This window comes from Aspergillus ibericus (assembly GCF_003184845.1).
Source record: "Aspergillus ibericus CBS 121593 unplaced genomic scaffold BO80scaffold_25, whole genome shotgun sequence".
In the NCBI taxonomy this organism is placed as follows: domain Eukaryota; kingdom Fungi; phylum Ascomycota; class Eurotiomycetes; order Eurotiales; family Aspergillaceae; genus Aspergillus; species Aspergillus ibericus.
In genome coordinates, this window is record NW_020292123.1 from 344,563 (window position 1) to 357,606 (window position 13,044).

At 53.9% G+C, this 13,044-nt stretch overlaps 4 protein-coding genes and 2 non-coding genes across 6 annotated transcripts; 2 read left to right on the forward strand and 4 right to left on the reverse strand.

Moving 5' to 3' along the window:
• Positions 1–257: 257 nt before the first annotated feature.
• BO80DRAFT_465721 (uncharacterized protein) lies at positions 258–2,194 on the reverse strand. The gene is made up of 5 exons (XM_025722741.1): positions 1,973–2,194; positions 1,074–1,892; positions 942–1,022; positions 776–841; positions 258–718 (listed from the first exon to the last, which is right to left on the reverse strand). The coding sequence occupies exons 1-5, from the start codon at positions 2,028–2,030 to the stop codon at positions 345–347; spliced, it is 1,398 nt and encodes a 465-aa protein (XP_025574335.1). The 5' UTR covers positions 2,031–2,194; the 3' UTR covers positions 258–344.
• A 1,466-nt stretch (positions 2,195–3,660) lies between these two features.
• Positions 3,661–6,224, reverse strand: BO80DRAFT_502910 (uncharacterized protein; the record flags this gene model as incomplete). The annotated part of the gene is made up of 3 exons (XM_025724353.1): positions 3,661–4,151; positions 4,573–6,119; positions 6,169–6,224. The coding sequence occupies 3 exons, from the start codon at positions 6,222–6,224 to the stop codon at positions 3,661–3,663; spliced, it is 2,094 nt and encodes a 697-aa protein (XP_025574336.1).
• A 532-nt stretch (positions 6,225–6,756) lies between these two features.
• BO80DRAFT_502911 (pepsin-like aspartic protease) lies at positions 6,757–9,681 on the forward strand (the record flags this gene model as incomplete). Its single annotated transcript, XM_025724354.1, has 5 exons — positions 6,757–7,995; positions 8,415–8,653; positions 8,721–9,030; positions 9,083–9,241; positions 9,285–9,681. Exons 1-5 carry the CDS (start codon positions 6,776–6,778, stop codon positions 9,679–9,681), a joined length of 2,325 nt encoding a protein of 774 aa, XP_025574337.1. The 5' UTR covers positions 6,757–6,775.
• BO80DRAFT_465724 (uncharacterized protein) lies at positions 9,288–10,732 on the reverse strand. The gene is made up of 4 exons (XM_025722742.1): positions 10,538–10,732; positions 10,230–10,446; positions 10,060–10,177; positions 9,288–10,007 (listed from the first exon to the last, which is right to left on the reverse strand). Exons 1-4 carry the CDS (start codon positions 10,683–10,685, stop codon positions 9,705–9,707), a joined length of 786 nt encoding a protein of 261 aa, XP_025574338.1. The 5' UTR covers positions 10,686–10,732; the 3' UTR covers positions 9,288–9,704.
• A 595-nt stretch (positions 10,733–11,327) lies between these two features.
• BO80DRAFT_t187 lies at positions 11,328–11,399 on the forward strand. The gene has a single exon. It is a non-coding gene; the product is annotated as a tRNA-Ala (tRNA).
• A 334-nt stretch (positions 11,400–11,733) lies between these two features.
• Positions 11,734–11,819, reverse strand: BO80DRAFT_t189. The gene has a single exon. It is a non-coding gene; the product is annotated as a tRNA-Tyr (tRNA).
• Between the last annotated feature and the right edge of the window lie 1,225 nt (positions 11,820–13,044).

Here is a 13,044-nt window from a genome sequence, read left to right on the forward strand (position 1 = left end):
CCTAGTGGGAAGCACCTTCGCTATCGGTGTTCTTGAAAGCCCTGTTACAGCTAAATCGGGCTCGGGGACTAACGCCCGGGCAACCAGGAGCATCCCAAGGCCACGGGCCCCATCCGAAGGGGCTTTTACTATGAGACGGCCACTGGCCGAGAGGTTTGCAGAAGCATCAGTTTGGCATTTGAGATGTGGTAGATCATGCAACTCGAATCACATAACAAGAAATCCACTCGGGAAGAGCAATAATAGACGTATCAGGAAGCCAGTCGCACGCTGCTTTTTTGGAATAAGTCGTCCGGTTCAGCGGGCCTCACGCGGTCGGTTCTTTCTCGATGGTAACCCGACTTTTACCGGAGCACTTTGACACTGTCGCCGTTGGGAAGTCGAATCGCGTCCCCCACGCTCGGCCGGGTCGGCACCTCGGGCTGAGGCAGCAGCGGGCGTGACTTCGGGGGCTCTGGCCGTGGCTCCTTGAATTTGGAGGAGGGCTCCAGGCCGATGTTGACGTCGAAGGTGTAGACCTCGTCTTGGGCGCCGGACAAAGAATCCGTGGTGCACGAGAGGGGAATTCCGTCCGGAGTCGACGATTCAGCCTTGTAGCTTCCCCCGGGCGCCCAGGTGGAATCGTCGTTGTAGTAGTCCAGGGGGGAACCGACCACGCCCCCGGTGAGCCCGAGAGAATTGCCCGCAAGGTACGGGCAGAGGTATTTGGCCCCAAAGCCTGCCACAAGTCATCAGTCCATGGAGGGGGAGCTGTCCGTCGGCTTTTGGGACCGACCTTTCGACTTGTCGGCCGCGTTTTTCACCACCACCGCCACCCCGACACCGGCGAACACCTTGACGGCTATAACCCGCAGCAGCAACATGGTGCGCACATTGGTCAGTCATTTCGGTACATAGACTTTGATTGCGCTAGGGAGTGGTTTGGCCGCGGGAACACTCACAGTTGACGTAGATGTAGCTTGAGTACATGCAGATCGATTCCTTAGATATCACCGTGATGCCATCGGGCATGGTGACAGTGTCTGGCAGCTGTTAAGCGAGCCCGTACATCGGGAGGGAGAGAAGCATCTTACGTGATGGCCGGGGGATGATTGTCTCCTCCCAATCTTGGTTGCCGTCCAATTGCTCATTGTATCCGGCTGGGGAGGTGTCAATGATATAGTCATTGTCGGGGTCCCAGTTGCGGATGTTGAACACAATCTTATACTCTCGATAGACGATATTGGCAATGAAGAGGATTAAGAAGTAGATCGCCACCCCCGCGGCGAGCTCAATCGACATAGTGACAGCCAGGCTTGCGATCCCATCCCACAGGGCGGTTGAAATCACTCCGGCTTCGGCAAGCTCCAGGCCTGTGGCGTCGACTGCCGCGCTGATAATGTCCGCGAACGCCGCTGAAGCACCTTGCTCGATGCGGTTGAAGATGGCCTTTCCAATAACCTTGCCGAAGGCAAGGCTAATGACCGCTGCACCCAACTCAAACCACTTTTCCTCCAGGATGGAATTCTGAATCCCCAGGGTACTGCCATTCATGGACAACGTCCCATACTGCACGACCGGCTGCAAGGTATGGTCTCCGGGGCCAGCATCATTCTGACCGCGACGGGCGGCATCAATGCGACTGGGGTCGGTATAAACCCACATGTAGGCATACGGGGCAGTCGTGGGCCCTGCAATGGAAAGCTGATAGTCGGTATTGTTGGATGGATTCGTCACTGTGAAAAAGGCCTGATCTCCGTTCTGCTGGAAATTTCCGTAGACGGGATTCAAGTCAGTAGCCACCGTGTCTCGGTTCTTGCTCAGGTAGTTGTAGTCGCCGTCCTTAAACGCATTCTTGATGTCGTCCGAATAGGAGCAGAAGTTGGACTTTTTGGGTGCCACGGTATCTTTGACTGGCTTGAGGGTCAGCGCAGCCCTTGTGCCCGCTGCGGGGATGGGTGAGTTGGGACGTGAAAGCCAACTACTAACTTACTTCCAGCCTGGAGGGCTTTCTCACGGATCAAGTCGGGCACGGAGTCGAGAATAGACATGTCGATGCTTGCAACTCCCGATACGAGGGAACTCTAGTCTGCCAATTTGATACCGGGAGATTTGTGACTTTGTGGGGCACTGAGAGGGTTGGAGATGAGAAGTGTATATTGCCCACCTTTTATGCCCTACGGGAGCGCCTGTCCCCTGTGGTGAGGGGCCCGCTCCATGTTGAGTGTTAGGGTCATAACGCCGCTGATGATTCCACCCCGCTGTAAGATAGCCTGCATGCAGGCATAGGCAACCCCCTGGGATCTAGGCAGGCCATGGTCTTCTGCAAGCATGCATGAGCCATGGCAAGACATATGATAGGCCGGGCCATCCGGCAACCCGCACGGAACCGGGACTCTATTACTAAGGAGAGGCTCCAACCGGTTTTTCCGCACCTTTGGAAAAGGTATCCGTTCCTTATGACCTTCTAAGATCATGTTGGGGAGTGGAAGATGATCTCTGAAGAAACCGGATTTTCCCCTGCAATGACAGCGTTGCCACACCCTCATCAGGGGCGGATCCATGGATTGCAGGAAAATGCCACTTCCGCTCTCGAAAGCAGGTGAGCCATTAGATCACGGCGTAGTCAGAGTGAAATCACCAACTGCTGCTAACCAAGCAGCATGACCAAGAGGCATCCTGAGGATCGCGTCAGAGGTAGGCTTCCAGGTCGACGGATCTTTGATCACTGATTCCTTTTCACCTGGGGTGGCCAGAAGGATCCCTCCCCCGACCCGAGGTCCCCAGGTTACACAAGGTTACACAAAGTCCATGACGCGATAAGATAGGAAGTCATTGTGTGCGTACCAGGCCAAAGGTATTGCTAAACTTCTGCACTTCTTCACATGGTACTCATACTTGGAGCTTTCTCATTCATCTTACTAGTATATCTGATTCCATGAACAACTACTTCCACTGTTCCCGCATCCCAGAGCCCATCGCGGCTCAGTGTGAGGCTTGGGCCCCTTACATGACTTACCTCTAAAGCTCTAGCTATGAATGGAGTTGATAAGAAGATGCGCATTCTAAGCCGAGTGGCTTAGAATCCTAGTCTTTTGCCAGATAGCCTAGTTAGCAGCAGCTGGAGCCTGGTACGATTCACCCTAAAAGCGCACTTAGGGAGGATCGTGACACTCGGTAGCCATTCATGTCAGAGTAAAGATAGTGTATAATCTAGTATACTAAGTAATATTTTTTATATATATAAAATAAAGAACTGTAATAAATAAATATTTAGTATAAACATTTAGTATAAACATTTAGTATAAATATTTCTAAATTTAAGATTATCCTTGGATTGAAAAGGACAATATTAAAAAAAAAATTAGTAAGTCTTCTAAGAAGTATTGTAGGAGATTACTATCTTTTATATCCAAAAATTTTTATTTAGATAAGTCCGTTGTTAAGGAAAACTGTTGGAGGCACTGGTTGATTCTTATAATGCTAAGAATTTGAATTACATCAGGCCCTACCTTCCGCGCAACCTGCTGGACTTCTCAGCAGGTGTTCAAGGACTCTGTTCCGCTCCTCGCATCCCTTACCCATTCTCTGCAGCCCTCGGCTCCGGTCCTATGGTACCCAACCCACCCGTGGCATTGCGACGGAATGGGCATCGGTCCGAAGGAACGGGACGACGCCCACTCAGTACAGAGGCAGCGACCACGCGTCAAAGTCGTATTGCCAGGTGTCCAGCGAGGCCTGATCGTAGACACACTCCATGATCGTGCCGTTGTTCGTCCGCAGCGGACGCAGCGGGAAGGCACACAACTGCGCACTAGCACCCAGCTGGGGCCCCGCCAGATGCGTCGCGTTCAGGGTCGTGGGCAAGATGCCGTTCTCGACCCAGTCGATCATGACCCCAATGTTCGTTTGGGGGTAGGGTCCGTTGGCCTCGTAGGGGTTCAGCTCGCAGTGGGCGGCTCCGGGCACCAGGAACAGGCGATACCAGTCTCCCAAGGCCGCGGTACTCTCATTGTACGAGAGCCCGGGTACATGACTGATCTGCCCGGAGACCGAGTGGTTATACACGAGGTTCGCGGTCACGGACTGGGAGTCCAGCGCCAGCCCTTGGGCAACCTCGAGAGGGAGGGCAGATGCGGCATGCGTGGGGGTACAGAGCGTCTCGAGGGACGCTGCACGCCCGGTGGTTCTGGGAGGGTCTCTCGCCCACGTGGTGGGGTTTCAACGCCCAAGGTCGTGGGCCCTGAGCCAGAGCAGTGGGGTGCAGCGGCAGTGGCATTGCCGGCGGAGTCCTTGGGCGATCAACAGAACAGCGTAAACGGCCTTGATTGTCTGACAAGCGCTGCGGGTGGAGACGGCTGGTGTAGATTTAGCCGCGGTGCGCGTTTCAGCCGGAGTCATTGGATCAGCCAAACCCCCGTGATTAGAAATCCCTGTGGTGAAGCACTATCTGTCTTTTGGCATTCCCCCGCCGTAGGAAACATGATGCTGCTGAGGCCTAAGGGATCATCCGGGCATGTACCCTCGGTGGAGGCCATCACATCCCACTGTGGCGGTGCTGGGCCTCTCGCTCTCTCTCCCCCGCCTCCTTACTGCCTTCCCCTCTGAAAGTCCCCGTAGCAGGACTTGGAGATATCGTGGCTTTTCTTGGTGGTTGGATTGTAGAACTGCTCTCTCCCATTCGTGACTCATGGACGGATGAGATACATCCGCCCTCATCTCGTCGCAACACATCCAGGATCTCATACACGCCTCCCTCCCCGGCTGCCTGTAGGAAGCCTACCCCAGCATCCTCCAATCGATTCTCCCTGGCAGTTCTCTCGTTCGTGGTGCTGGCCTGTCTGATTCCCTGGACTACAGCTTCCACCGTCCCCGCGTCCCAGAGCCCATCCCGACTCGGCAGCCGTTCATGGCGGAGTAAGGATAGAGCAAGGTCCACCGTGCTGGGATTGGTGCTTTTCATGCAGATGAAATAGAGGGCCGCGATGAGGTGAGTGCTGAGTGTAAATGACCTCTTGTCGGGGATCGCCCCGTCCACGACAGGTTGGAGCGAAGGGGACGACGTAAGAAGAGTCGACAGATCCCTCAGCGACTGCTGGAGGGGATTACTCTCCTCCATGCTCAGATGAGGAATATTCTCCGCCAGTATAGTGCGAAACATTCGCGCCTGGAGTCGAAGCAGTAGCAGCCGAGCAGAGATCCTCGAATGGGTGGCGCAGGTTATAGAGGTGCTGATGGCCTCGATATACTTTGTGAATTGGTCGTGCAAGGTATGCCGCTCGTGGAGAATATCCACCGGGATGTTTTCCATCGCTTCGTGCTTATATTGAAGTGACGACACGAGATGACGCAGCATCCAGTTTTGCAGCTTGATGAGGGTCGTTTCTGCACCCACCAGTGTGCCGAAGTGGTCTGGAACAACCGGGACGAGACCGGACGTTTCGGCGGGAGAGAGCAACTTCAACACAGGAAGACGGCCATCGTTGTACGTGCTCGCCTGGACATCCAGGCTGGAGAACAGCGCCGTTAGATGCGGCAGGATGTCATCCGTCGCGGAGTGGACAGGAGCCGTAGCCTGACACCTTTGCAGCAGGATCAACCCCTGGTCGAGATGCTGGATGGCCTGTCCCGCATTTCCCAACAGAGCCTCAAAGGCGTAGAAGATGATGCTGCATATCAAGGCCACTTCGGTGGATGCGTCGGGCGAGGAGAGATGAATCCTCAGCTGCCGATGGGATCTCGCGATAAGTCGCAGACTCTGCAGCGATGGGGCTGGCCGGTCGCCCCCGGCCCCGGGCGGGTTGGTGGTCAGGTGATCCTGGTACAGCGCGCTGAGGGTGACGAGGGCGTAGCGAATCACCGGCTGATGATGACACCTCTGCAGGATCAGTCGGTTCCAGAGGGTGGGATCAGAGTAGCTGGAGAGACCCGATGCTGCCTGGATACAGTAGAAGTGGAGCAATTGGCGATCCACCTGGCTGCCCGGGACCTTGAATGGGATGTTGTATGCGGTAATCTTCTCGACGGTGGCGGTGGTGTCGGTCGGGGGGACCGGGACAGGGTAACCCCCGCAGGTGCGCTTCGCTCGGGTGCATCGGAGACAGTTCGGTTTGGCTTCGTCGCATTTCACCCGGCGGGCTCTAGACGGTTAGATCGGGAGGACCTGTAGCAAAGGGACCAGGAACTTACTTGCAGGTGATGCAGCCCGTGCGGACCTTCGGGGTGCTCTTCCGGGTGGTCTTCATGATGGATGCCGGGGGTCGGGGGGGGGAGAAGAGTTGACCGACCGGGACACCTGACTGTGCAACACATGACTCCCAGGGACTCAGGCACTAAGGCACTGCCCCGACACTGGCGCGGCGCTAGCCCAAACTAGCAGGCAGACATGCATCCACTTTGAACACATACAGATGCTACTTGATAGCTGATACTAAGTATATTAGTAGAAAGTAGGAGTAGTAGTCGTCGCAGTGGAGATCTAATTCCAGCCCAGGCAGGCATTTTTCTGGTTCATCGGAGGGCGAGAGCCTATGATTGGTCACCGTCAAATCGTGAGTATACGAGGGCTTGGCATCCGGCCCCCAGCCCTACTAACAGTAGTAGAGTACTACTGTCCCTGCACGAAGGATGGACCAGGATGATGGCAGTGCGAAGCTGAAACGTGCGAGGGCAACAGCCTCGCCGCTCATTGAGGCTCCAGTCCGTTGGCAGCCTCGAGCAAGGTATATAAACTCGACCAATTCAAGCCATATCATCAACCCTCAACTCATCGGCACTGCAATAAGTATATTTCACGATGCAGCTTCTCCATCTGTCTTCTATCCTCCCGCTCCTTGCTCTCACTTCGGCGCTCACCATCCCCCTCAACCGCCGTAGTGCTGGACCCAGTCATCCCAACAGCTTTACCCACTCTGCCCCCCTGCTCTCCACCCAATATGGCACCGTCTTTGACATTGACGTGACCATTGCGACCAATCAAACCTTTCGACTCCTCGTCGACACCGGCAGCAGTGATACCTATGTCATGCGAGACCACTTCGCCTGCATCAACGCCACATCCAACCTGGTGATCCCCCAGGCCGACTGCCTCTACGCCTCATCCACCTACACCATCTCCCCGACCTATCAACAAATCCCCAACGAGACCTTCGGCGTGAAATATGGCAACGGCCTCGCCAGCGGGGTCATGGCCTACGAAAACATCACCATCGGTGGCGTCGACGTCCGCGCCATCCTTGGCATCGCCGATGTTTCCAACCCCATGGGCGACGGCTACAACAGCGGCGTGTTTGGACTGGGATATCCGTCCCTGACATCCGCTCACCCCGGCAACTTCACTGCGAACACATCCTACTGGACTAACCGGGCCGTTTACAACCCAGTGTTCAACACGATGTACGCGCAGGGATTAGTCGAGCCGTGGTTCAGCATCGCGCTGGCACACACGCCCCCACAGGCTAGCGGGCCGGAATTTGGAGGCTACCTGGGCCTGGGTGAGCTGCCGCCTGTGCCGCATAGCGAAGAGTTCAGTGTTGCCCCTGTGGAAATCATGGATAACATCCCGCTGTGGTTCACCTCGGGTAAGAGGGCGCGGTCGTACTGGGCCCTGACCGTGGCCGGTACCCGGTATGGGTATGAGAACGCGTGTCCCATGCAGGCCAACGATACGGCATTCCAGGCCTTCTTGGATACAGGGAATGAGTTTTCGTATCTTCCTGCAGCGGTTGTAAACCCGGTGAATGCGCTTTTCTCCCCGCCGGCTGTTTATAATAAGGACTTGGGTGTGTCACTGGTGGATTGTGATGCGCAGGCTCCTGCCTTTGGGGTCGTCATTGGAAATCAGACGTTCTATCACCGCGGGAAGGATCTGATTTATAACACTGGGGAGGGATACTGCGCTTCCATCTTGGTGGCCTCGGAGACGGTGGCGCTGGATGGCATGGTGTTGAATATCCTGGGGATGTCGTTCATGAAGAATGTCGTGAGCGTGTTTGATTTCGGGGCCAATGAGATGAGGTTTGCGAAGAAACTGGACGGTGCCTTGTGATTGTACTCTTAAGCCTGCACCGGAGTGTATTACCCTAAAGTTTCTCTTCTCTACCACGTTTATGAACTTTATACTGCGCCGATCAATGTTGGAAGTATTGCAAGATGTATATTTACACTAAAATCATGCATCTAATCATCCAGTCCCCGATATAGATAGTATAAGGATGTTAGGCCAGTATGCTGATTGTCGTGCTAGCTATACAAGCAAGCCTTTCCTGGATCGGCATGGGTCGTGCTTTCCCGTGGACCCATTCGAGTGCTATGATACTCGATACTCTTATGGAATTAGCAGTGGCATGCATCTAGATGATCTTCCTAATTCTGCGTCAATAACCAGTCCGCAGCATTCAAACTCGGGTCTTGGCTAGCCGTGTAATCATTGACAGATCGAATAACGACCTAAGTGGAGAACACGAGATGAAGTTCTACCCCACTCCAGAGGAGCAGAACGGGGGGGTCACGCACATCGACGATCAGCCATGCGACCTCAATTCCACCAAGCTAGCAGTGTCCGGGTCCGACTGGGGCGAGATGCACCTAAAGGCTCTCCGGGTCGTTCTGCTAGACGGCTTGCCCATGCCGCGCCTATTCCCGTCGGAATTCATACCCGCAGAAACCCACGGTGGTGAGTCTGGCCGATCATGCAGCTAAATGGCATGGCTTAACAACATCAAAAGTGTACTCTGATTTAGCTCTGGATCTCCTGAAACCCGATGAGGATTGCCTAAAAGAATTCTCCGTCTGGGAAAGCCAGTTCAGAAAAAATCCCTTTTGTGTCTTGTTTGGCCTTATCGCAGAAGTAATGGCTACTCGTCCTGCCAATGTTCCAGGCACCCCGGGTTATACACGGAACCCCAGTCCGGGGAGCGGTCTGTCGTCTTCCAGCAATGAAGGCAAGCAGGAGGAGCCATCAAGACAGATGTTTACCCCCTTGCTGCGAAACCTCACGGGCTCCGGCTATCCATCGATCCAGTACCAGGGACAGGCCTATAGCCTGCAAATGTATACTCTAGAGCTCCCTTGAGCCCCTAATATGAGACGCTGACCGCAACAGGAACACGGAAAGTCGAGCGGTGTCTATTTCGCTGGGCACTGAGACCAAATGTTTAGCGTATAATGACGGCGGCATTTATCTAACTCGCCAAGGACACTATACTGGCTCAGACCGATATGGGACTATCCCACTGATGTCACTGGAGGTACATTTATGGTTGTGAGGAGATGATGTAAGGAATAACGATTGACAAGCAATATAGGCCAAACGTCGTCACGCCGGAAGTATTCGCCGGTCAGCAGGGGAAGCAGAAAGGTATTCGGCAGACATCTTGGCTCAGGAAGTGGCCCCAATTATTGGGTCAGGCTATGGAACATGCTGCGCAGCTCGACGGCTGGAGAGACCAGGAAGCGTTTGTTCTTACCATTCATGGCACCCATCTTAAGTTGGCAGCAGCGCATTTCACTGCAGAATGCCTTCGGCATGCCAATAGCCCGGTTATGCCGGGGAGCGAGACACTGTGGGTGAGGCGTTCTGAGCCATACGACTTGAAGTCTCAACGGGGCAGAGCTGGCGCTTTACAGTTGTGCATTGGTGTTTATGAACACCTTCGGAGTGGAAGGGCCGAGATAGGTCTATTGCAGAAGATTTTCGAATAATTGAAACGGCCATCGATTAATGGTCACTGGGTATCGAGCAGCCTCGCAAGGCCGACAATGGCTCTGAGTGCTTCTTTCCGTCGCTCGCGGTTGCAGAGATTGTACCATTCCGAATGTAATAGATCGAGGCACCTGTCTGGGTTTTTGCCATGGACGAGTGCATCCATGTAATCAAAATGAAACTTTGCCATGGTAATCTGGAGATTCACGCCAGCCATGCAGATAACAAAGGCCCTACGAGTTTGATTGGAGGCATTCGCCAGAGCACCCTGTAGTAATAAATGTGAGACTTCACGGGCGATGTTGTGGTCACCATCCCTTATCACCTAGCGTAAGGTGTCAGTATAAAAGACCCACCCAGGGAAGGTCAAGACGGACTATAAATGAGGCCAAGGGGGAACGGGGAATCGACGAATCTATAAGACTTCCACTGCAGCTGAGGGCACCCCGAATGCCTGCCACTTCAAACGGAATCTGTCCACGGGAGGAGATTGTCCTTCGCTCCCTTAGCTTTCACCGTACTAAGATGCGTGTGATCCGAGACTTACAGATGTTTTTTCGTTTCCACGTTGACTAGCAGCATTTTAAAGAGGGAGAGGACCGCGTCCCTGGATGCCACAAAACTCGTCTTGGAATGAGCCACCTCGGACAGGCTGCCGAAGGTTTGCATAAAGATGTTCCGTCGGTAATGGGGACCTTCTGCGAGGTAACTCAGCAATTCATGCTCGGTTGGCTGGGCAAACTCCGTGGCAAGCGACTCGAATTCTATCTGCCTGTGAGCAACGGCACAACTGGGAAAAGAAATGGAAGGCCCAAGCAAAAAGTACTGGAATGGGGAAGGGAGTAGGAGTCCGACCTTCATCTCCGTCCTTGGGAACATAGCCAACACCAACGATCTCTTGGATGGAAGAGTCGTGATGTCGACATAATCGTAGGGCTTTGAGATGCTCAGCCGTCCATTTGCGTGGGGACTGAAACATACACGGAAGTTGCGGCATGATCATGTACTAAACAGTCCTTACCGGTCCAATGTTGAATAAGAAGAATGGATGAGAAGGATGGGGGTGGATGATGGATGGATGATGGATGGATGAATGCATACATCCAGCGGGCGGCGCACGTGACAGTCACCTCTGACCGCTTCTCGGCCCCGCCTCGGGGCTTTTCTCCGACCGGCAGAATTAAGTTTTACATATGGAGTGGTTAAAGATGATGTTATATACTACTATTCATGGGGCCATGCTTTTCGCTCTGCCTGGGACTCCAATATCATGTCCCTGGCATCATGTTGGTGATTAGCCGGTATACAATATATGTTTTATTGTTGCCGGAGCGTTTTTCTGATACCTCTATACAAGAATAACTCAGTTCTCCCTTAAGAAGCACTGACACTATATATATTCAGACCCGGTAGCAACTCAAGGATTCATGAATGGGTGGCCACCACATCATCTTCACTAACCATAGTACTATCTACTAATGGCTAGCTCATACTATACAGTAGTCTCCGAGGATGACCAATCTCGATCTGCTGGATTTATCCAGCCCGACTAATTTTGACACGACGAAAGGAAATTGCTATGGGATTGTATTTACAAAGTTTCAAACAAGATAGGGGATTAACAAAACAGATATTTCAACAAGATGGGCTTGTGGTTTAGGGGTATGACGCTCCATTCGCATTGGAGAGGTCCCGGGTTCGATTCCCGGCGAGTCCATTTTTTGGTTTTTGTTTAGTCTGTGCCCATCTACTAGTACTCCGTACGGAGTACTTAGTGTCTGAAGCAGCTGCCAATTGGCGGCTTTGTGGGTTTCGCCAGCATTGAGCTATTAATTAGCACCGCCCGCTAAAATCGTGCATGTCTCTTGCGTACACAACCAACACAGCACCCTGAGATACCACGGGGAACCTTTTTTTGACCCTCTTCCATCCCTCTATTATGAGCCCCATGTGCAAAGCAACAGGAAAGGAACAAAAGGAAAGGAGAACAGAGCAACAATACAGTAAAAACAAATGCGTCAGCCTATGTGTATGGGCTGCACAAAAATAAGTCCCTCGACCCGGAATCGAACCAGGGATTTTCCGGTGACAATGAACCATTACAGCCGGACGCCATAACCAACTAGACCATCAAGGGTTATTGTTTGTCAGCAGACTATTTTGTCTACATATCCCAGGCTGCCCCCGTTGTTCAGCCTGCGCTGTTGGTTCCAGCCACAACCGCATCCATTCTAATGCCAATGCAGGTGAAACCCCGTTCGCTCTATCTGCAGTCCAGGTGAGGGTATTCGTCGATCACATTCTCCCAAAGACCACAGATGAAACATCAGCCCTGTGGCCGCTTGCCAACGAAGCCGCCAACAGCTGCCCCAAGGCCACCACAGAACAACATTCATTTCCCATGTGCATCCATGCAATAAGCATGCACAGGATGGCACCAGCCCCCCGATGATAGGCAACAGCGTTCCGGACCCTGTCTGGGATGATTGGGTGCTGGGGAACTCCGGTGGGGATCCGCCCGCCTTAAGGGGCGCTTCCATGCCTTGGCGTCCTGGTCGACTGACCCTTTTAGTGAAGAGGGTGTCCTCCATCCCTGTCGGGGTTCTTGGCGCCATGACAATGGCAGTAAACAGCCATTCGTTTCCCCGCCCGATGGAGCAGGCGCTCTTGGCATCGTGAGCAGCTCCCCAGCAACAGCCACAGCAGAAGCGCCTACCTGACTGCGTTGTGATACCCTGCCAGCTATTCTTAGTGCCAGCAATCCCCAGTTGCCAATGAGGGGCCGCTCCAGGGGTCGATGTGCTCGACACTGGCATCCCCGGCGAGTGATTCAGCTTCATCTAACCGCAGGCCCAATCGCCATCCGGCCAGTGGATCGCCCCCCCAGCGAAATCCGCAGGGCCAAGCCCGGCCAGCGCCGCCCAAGTCCGTCCACAGGGCTGAATCGGGCGGGTGTCGAGCTGTTCCCAATCCTTCTGCCTGCCGGGCGCCCCGAGCGGGATCCCTCCTGGCTATATAACTCCGGTGGCCTCTGGGATTTGGTGTGACCCCATCGGTCCTCCACTCCAGACTCCCTAGAGCCATGTCTTACCAACAACAACCGCCTCCCCAGGGATAGTACGTACTCAGACCTCGGACTATGGATTCCAGCGACTAACGTACCCTTCTAGTTACCCTCCTCCTGGGGGCCAGTACCCACCGCCCCAACAAATGCAATATGCGCCTCCACAACCAGAACCGTCGAAAGACCGCGGCTGTCTGACCACCTGTCTGCTCACAATGTGCTGCTGCTTCATCTGCGAGGAATGGTGCGAGTGCTGCGTCGAAGCGGCCGAATGTTGTTGTTGTGGTTGTTGAGGACT

Coding starts and splice junctions, on each gene's coding strand:
- BO80DRAFT_465724 (XM_025722742.1), bottom strand. CDS start 10,685: ATGATCATGCCGCAACTTCCGTGTATGTTTCAGTCCCCACGCAAATGG. Junction 10,447..10,537: donor TCCCAAGGACGGAGATGAAG/GTCGGACTCCTA, acceptor ACAGGCAGATAG/AATTCGAGTCGCTTGCCACG. Junction 10,178..10,229: donor GTGGAAACGAAAAAACATCT/GTAAGTCTCGGA, acceptor AAGGGAGCGAAG/GACAATCTCCTCCCGTGGAC.
- BO80DRAFT_465721 (XM_025722741.1), bottom strand. CDS start 2,030: ATGTCTATTCTCGACTCCGTGCCCGACTTGATCCGTGAGAAAGCCCTC. Junction 1,023..1,073: donor AATCATCCCCCGGCCATCAC/GTAAGATGCTTC, acceptor AACAGCTGCCAG/ACACTGTCACCATGCCCGAT. Junction 719..775: donor CGCGGCCGACAAGTCGAAAG/GTCGGTCCCAAA, acceptor GACTTGTGGCAG/GCTTTGGGGCCAAATACCTC.